The following is a 7,149-nucleotide window of genomic DNA, read 5'->3' as shown; positions in this document are numbered from 1 at the left end:
GTCTGTACATGTACAACAACTACTGTTACATCTGTTCTGTTCACAGTCATCTCCATGCTGCTCTTTGTAGACCAGTGGATCGTCAGTGTGTCCAACATGGATCTGATGTTTGGCTCCATGATTTCAGTCTGATTGGCTCATTCATAAATATTCTGTTCCAGCTGCTGGAGGACAACATCATCACTTTTGTGAAGAACGAGCTGAAGAAGATCCAGAAGGTTCTGAGTCCAGATTACCCAGAATGCTTAGAGAGTCAGAGGAGCAGCAGCAGAGAGGCGTTTGTGAAGATCACAGTGGACTTCCTGAGGAGAATGAAGCAGGAGGAGCTGGCTGACCGTCTGCAGAGACGTAAGAGGATTTATCTAAAGATTTAAGCTGCTGGATAAATGAACATTTTCCAGAGATGGAAGATGGAGCAACATGTTTTAAAGATTAGTTCTGTTTGGAATTGAGTGTTTATTTTTCTTCTCATTCAGAACTTCAAGCTGCAGTTTGTCACCGTAACCTTAAATCCACCCTGAAGAAGAAGTTCCAGTGTGTGTTTGAGGGCATCGCTAAAGCAGGAAACCCAACCCTCCTGAATCAGATCTACACAGAGCTCTACATCACAGAGGGAGGGACTGCAGAGGTCAATGATGAACATGAGGTCAGACAGATTGAAACAGCATCCAGGAAACCAGACAGACCAGAAACAACCATCAGACAAGAAGACATCTTTAAAGCCTCACCTGGAAGAGATGAACCAATCAGAACAGTGCTGACAAAGGGAGTGGCTGGCATTGGGAAAACAGTCTTAACACAGAAATACAGCCTGGACTGGGCTGAAGACAAAGCCAACCAGGACATCCAGTTCATATTTCCATTCACTTTCAGAGAGCTGAATGTGCTGAGGAAGAAAAAGTTCAGCTTGGTGGGACTTGTTCATCACTTCTTTACTGAAACCAAAGAAGCAGGAATCTGCAGCTTTGAAGACTTCCAGGTTGTGTTCATCTTTGATGGTCTGGATGAGTGTCGACTTCCTCTGGACTTCCACAAAACTACAATCCTAACTGACCCTAGAAAGTCCACCTCAGTGGATGTGCTGCTGATAAACCTCATCAGGGGGAAACTGCTTCCCTCGGCTCGCCTCTGGATAACCACACGACCTGCAGCAGCCAATCAGATCCCTCCTAACTGTGTCGGCATGGTGACAGAGGTCAGAGGGTTCACTGACCCACAGAAGGAGGAGTACTTCAGGAAGAGATTCAGAGATGAGGAGCAGGCCAGCAGGATCATCTCCCACATCAAGACATCACGAAGCCTCCACATCATGTGCCACATCCCAGTCTTCTGCTGGATCACTGCTACAGTTCTGGAGGATGTGCTGGAAACCAGAGAGGGAGGACAGCTGCCCAACACCCTGACTGAGATGTACATCCACTTCCTGGTGGTTCAGGCCAAAGTGAAGAAGGTCAAGTATGATGGAGGAGCTGAGACAGATCCACACTGGAGTCCAGAGAGCAGGACGATGATGGAGTCTCTGGGAAAACTGGCTTTTGATCAGCTGCAGAAAGGAAACCTGATCTTCTATGAATCAGACCTGACAGGGTGTGGCATCGATATCAGAGCAGCCTCAGTGTACTCAGGAGTGTTCACACAGATCTTTAAAGAGGAGAGCGGACTGTACCAGGACAAGGTGTTCTGCTTCATCCATCTGAGTGTTCAGGAGTTTCTGGCTGCTCTTCATGTCCATCTGACCTTCAGCAACTCTGGACTCAATCTGCTGGAACAACAACAAACAACCTCTACATGGTCTAAACTATTTAACAAACTAAAACTTCAATCTCTCCACCAGAGTGCTGTGAACAAGGCCTTGCAGAGTCCAAATGGACACCTGGACTTGTTCCTCCGCTTCCTCCTGGGTCTTTCACTGCAGACCAATCAGACTCTCCTACGAGGTCTGCTGACACAGACAGGAAGTGGCTCACAGACCAATCAGGAAACAGTCCAGTACATCAAGGAGAAGCTCAGTGAGAATCTGTCTGCAGAGAAAAGCATCAATCTGATCCACTGTCTGAATGAACTGAATGATTGTTCTCTAGTGGAGGAGATCCAACAGTCCCTGAGATCAGGAAGTCTCTCTACAGATGAACTGTCTCCTGCTCAGTGGTCAGCTCTGGTCTTCATCTTACTGTCATCAGAAGAAGATCTGGATGTGTTTGACCTGCAGAAATACTCTGCTTCAGAGGAGGCTCTTCTGAGGCTGCTGCCAGTGGTCAAAGCCTCCAACAAAGCTCTGTGAGTACATTTGTACTCATGTCTTTACTTTTAACATCCAACTGTGTCAGTAATTTATTTCACCAGGTTTTCTGTCTCTGTATGAATTTGTATCCTAAAGTTTTGGGATTTCTCCAATACAACTGTGACCTCTTTGATGCCTCCAGAACTCGGTGTACTCGAGACGCTGGATTCACCATAAACTCTAATCATCACTGCTGCTGTTATGTTATCAGTGTTTGTTTAAACACTTAGGCTGCATGTGCCTGATGTTGTGATACTTTATATTCACATGCATGCTCCTAGATACATTTCTACTGCAGGTCTATTTTAGTCACAAATGTTGGTGAAACACTTGCTTTTACATGCATGGTGGGTCCTGCATTAAAGAAAGCATTTGGATTACTCAGTGAATCCTGGCAGCCAGAGAAACATCCTTAGTTCCACTTTAAACTAAACTCTGCTTCGGTCTTCCACAGTGTGTTTGTTGTTTCTTTGTTGTTGTTGGCCTGCTCTCTCCTCTCACTCCAATCTGGTTGCAGCAGATGTTTGTCCCTCCCTGAACCTGCAGACTTGGGTGCAGCACCTCAGTTCATCTTCAGTCTGAAACCAGCTGTTGTAGCTATATCCCCTCAAGCACACCTTCCCTGGTCATCTCTGCTGTGGTTGCTATAAAATTTAATCTTGATTTAAAAAAAAGAACAAAAAAACCTCAAGTCAGACTTGATGCCATTTGTTGGCAGCATGGTGCCTGTTTGTCTTTGATGATAAACTGCAGCACAGTCTAAAGCAAACCTTCTAACTTTATTGACTTTATGCATGTATATATTCTTCCTGTTCACCTTGGACACACAACAGCTCTGTTTGTTGTGATTGGATCTAGAACAGCCAACATATCCTAATCTAGATGATTTCTAAGGTGGTATCTGGGAGGAAAAGTTAAAATCAGCTTGGATGGCCTGTACTGTATGATGGCCTTGGTTGCACCACATTGATGGCCATGCAGGGTGGTTCACTACTTGGGCAAGAAGACCGAGGAGTGAGCCACACTTGGTCAAAGCTTGGTCATTCAAGCTCACTGTTTTCCCCTTGTTGGTTGATGATAGTATTTTTTTTTTTGACTTATAGTCATCATTGTCTCCAAATTAACTCACACACTGCTGACTGCTGTAGCTTACCTGGCTGAGCAGGTGACCCATGCACTGAAGGTTAGAGTCGTGACTCCAGGGCCTGGTTTGAGTCTGCCCAAGACCATTTCCTGTGTGTTATTCTCCTCACTTCTCCCTCCCTTCCTGTCTTCTTTGTCCTATACAGTGAAGACAAAAGGCCTCAAGTTCTGAAAACTCTTCCCCTTCATCATCTTCCAAATCATCTCTCTCATCTAACATCCCCAGTATTCTCTGAGTAGAGAATCTTTTCACAATCTTGAATGATAAGGATCCAAGTGGGTAAAGTTATTTATTTGTTGTGTTCCTATTTGCAGCTGGGATAGATTAATAAAAACTATCGGCTGCCCAAATTACATCCAGTTTAGAAGACAAACATTGAGTGAAGTGTTTGTTTCATCATCCTTCACAACTCATCAACCAGGTGCCACAAACTTCAGCAGAACAGTACAAAGCATGTCATACTGGATGGCTGCAACAACCAGAGTTTTACCTACCTTTGGTATTTGGTGACAGCATGAGCGTAATATTTACTGAACAGAGTCGTCTTCTGTAATCTTTTCAGATTCAGATTCAGAACACTGTATTTATTTTCAAGGGGCAATTAGGATACTGACCTTGCCAACCGTACATACAATACACAAACATCACATTGGGGAGACGGGTCAGGCTAGGTAGCTGGCCGGTCAGCCGCTAGAGCAGCGACCTGGAACCGAACAGCAGAAAATGCACAACATCAGGAAAGATGAGGAGAAAAAAGAACTCCCCCCAGACTGAGCTCCAACAGGGAGATCAGTTTGAGAAAAGACAAAAAAAATGACCTTAGCGCAGAACACATGAAAACTCTTAATGCGCCATAGAAGCACATGACAAGCAACAGGGATGGGTAAAAGGTGAGAGACAGCCGGTGTAGACAGCGCACCCGGGCCTGCAGCATTTGCGCTGGTCCCCTCGACCCACCGTCTGCACCGGGAGGGGATAAGCATGCTTAGGATGGGAAGGAAAGTCTAAACACCGTCTGTTATCAGGGTGAGATTTGTTATGTTCAGCTCCAGCCTTGAGACCACAACTGGCACCGGTATGTTAGCCGCATGAGATGATGGTGGCTTTCTTTGGTGTGAACAACTGCATGTCAATTTCACAGCTGATCTAACAGTCCGTCACTCGTCTCTCAATCTCCCGTTGGAGAGCCACGAGCTTCTCCGAGAGGTTATTGGTTTTGCGCTCAAAGAGCAAAGTCTGAGAACTCATGACCACCATGAGCTTCTTCAAGATCTTATCCGTTCTGCGTTCAATGAGCCCATTTTGAGAACTCACGACCCGTCTCATTGTTTCAGTCACAGCGGGCAGCCTTGTGGGGGTTTGAACAGCTGGTTCCGCTTTCTTTAATCGTCAATAAGCCAGGGCCAAGCCAGCTCAGATCAGCAAGAACCCTTTGCTGCTGTGAATGTCCGTGCTGCTATATTTCAGGATCAGGCTCTAAATGTACAAATGGATCTGAGAAGATTTCCAATCATGTTTCTACTAGATTTACAGTTTGTTTTCATGTCTTCTGACTCAGATGGTGGAGCAGGTGGAGCTTGCAAGGAGTAAGTGCTGCTATAGAAGAAGAGTTGTGTTTTAATGAAGCTATTTAGTTAACCAATAATTGTATTGCATGCTGGCATTAAAAATGTTTCATTTTACTGATTTAATTGTTTGTTTGTTTTCTTCCAGACTGAGTGGCTGTAACCTCTCAGAGAGAAGCTGTGATGCTCTGTCCTCAGTTCTCAACTCCCAGTCCTCTAGTCTGAAAGAGCTGGACCTGAGTAACAATGACCTGCGGGATTCAGGAGTAAAGCTTCTGTCTGCTGCACTGCAGAGTCCACATTGTACACTGGAAACTCTCAGGTCAGGATCCAAACATATCATTAAATGATATTATTGTATAAACAACCAAGCTTTATAGAATTGGCAGGTGAACTTTTCTTTATCTTTGGATTGCTTAGGAGATTCTTAATTACTGTCTGAAGATTTTTTTACAGTCACATATTTTGTTTTAATGGTCAAACAGAATTATTGTTCAGTTCAATGAGCAGGTAGCTGTGAGATTCATAATAATGAGGTATATTTGTATTAAAGATGACTAAACTTGAACAGTAGCTGTGAGTTACTTTGTTTACTCATGTGTGCTGATGTTGTGAGTAATTTAAAGCTGAAGTAAACTTGTAATGAGTTTAATAGAGTTTCTAAAGTAAGTGTACTTGGAGATATTTATGTGTTTACTAAAGTCCAGGAGCAGGAGGCTGTGTGTAGCATAGAGGAACCCAGACCTCAGCTTTGTCTCCTGGTTTCTGTTGCTGCTGTTACAGTTTCCCCTCATCGTTCCTTCAACAGTCTCCTCACTGTAACAAATCAAAGTGTTACTGTATAGATTCACGTCTGAATGTTGCCATGTGCTATTAAAACTGAAAGCGATGTTTCATACACCCACGTGGTTCAGTCACACAGTAACTGATGGTAAATAATGTTTGTGTTGAGCACATCGTACAGGTCAGCTGCTCCACACAGATCTCAGGTTTACATGCTGGAACAGTTTGTGATCATGAAGGATAAACCTCACTTCCTCTTTGTTTCATACAGATGTGACATGAACAATAACACATTCATGAAATCCTTTTAGGAACACAAACACTATTGTAGCTGGAGAATATATTTGAATGTAGGATAATGTAGGGGATCATAAACAACAGTAAGAACTAACCACCACCTCACCATTTGGGTTGGTAGCTGCATGTTGACGGACAAAGTGTGGACTTTATACAAGTTTTTAAGTTGTGTTGATCGGCCACGTAAAACCAGAGTTATGATAAAATATCTGCAATGTTTGGTTTTCTTCCTGAATACTATCGTTTTTTATAACAACGATAGTATTCAGTATTTATTGCAACAAACTTTGTTGTTTGCAAAACTCAGTTACTTTTTTGAAGAAGTAACTATATAATTAATTGCCCAACATTGGTCATTATATCCTGTATTTTGCAGACAGAGTTACAGACTCTCTCCCAGACCACAGACTCATAATACAAGTCAGAGCTTTATAAGAATAGAAAAAATAAAGTTGTGTTTTAAAAATTGGAGTTCAAGTTATTTTTACTTCATATAGTGTTAACATGCTACAGGTCATGAACAAGGTTGTTTTTAATTTTCATTGTAAGTGGGCTAAAGCAGTTAATTAAAAGTAGTCTAACATAAATGTAAATGCCGTAATTTGATTACTTTAATAAACCATGTAACTTGGATGGATAAGATGCTGGCGTGACCACAGTGCACACGTCTGCTGTTGCTCACAGAGGTCCAAGGGACGCTCAGGGAGTTTGTGTGTTCGCTCAGACACATGAAACATTAGAGGGAACATTGGCGGTGACTGGCAGGGAAAAGGGGAATGATAAGTCTTACTGTAAATATAATTATGTATGTATGTATGTATGTATGTATTGAAAAAGGAACAACTAAAATGTTCCAGCTGAAAAAATGAAATCAGTTTCAGTTTATGAGCTCTGTTTGTTTTCTTTACAATTCCAACCTTTTATTTTGAAATGAGCTGCTCGTTCCTGTTTAGAGTTGATGAGCTGATGTGGGTGAGAGGACTCAGGCAGCCTGACAGAGTTGATGTCCAGGTCTTCCCTGCTTGTCCTGATACATAAACATGAGTATCCTTGCAGGTCAGATCTCATCAGTCACACCT

The 7,149-nt window shown here is 43.0% G+C and overlaps 1 protein-coding gene across 1 annotated transcript in view; it reads left to right on the top strand.

Moving 5' to 3' along the window:
• Positions 1-210: 210 nt before the first annotated feature.
• The window catches only part of LOC147336967 (NACHT, LRR and PYD domains-containing protein 3-like), a 34,249-nt gene continuing 27,310 nt past the window's right edge, over positions 211-7,149 (top strand). The window contains exons 1-3 of the mRNA XM_086287249.1: positions 211-348; positions 477-2,277; positions 5,139-5,312. Coding sequence (XP_086143375.1) covers positions 312-348; positions 477-2,277; positions 5,139-5,312 — 2,012 coding nt within the window. The 5' untranslated portion in view covers positions 211-311. The remainder of the gene's footprint in view (positions 349-476; positions 2,278-5,138; positions 5,313-7,149) is intronic.

Source organism: Aulonocara sp. 'chitande type north' Nkhata Bay, linkage group LG3 (genome assembly GCF_057382095.1).
Source record: "Aulonocara sp. 'chitande type north' Nkhata Bay isolate Kocher_YH1m ecotype deep benthic linkage group LG3, A_spYH_male_GT1.1, whole genome shotgun sequence".
In the NCBI taxonomy this organism is placed as follows: Eukaryota; Metazoa; Chordata; class Actinopteri; order Cichliformes; family Cichlidae; genus Aulonocara; species Aulonocara sp. 'chitande type north' Nkhata Bay.
Note: the sequence above shows the minus strand (reverse complement) of the source record. Positions and strands in the feature narration are given on the sequence as shown.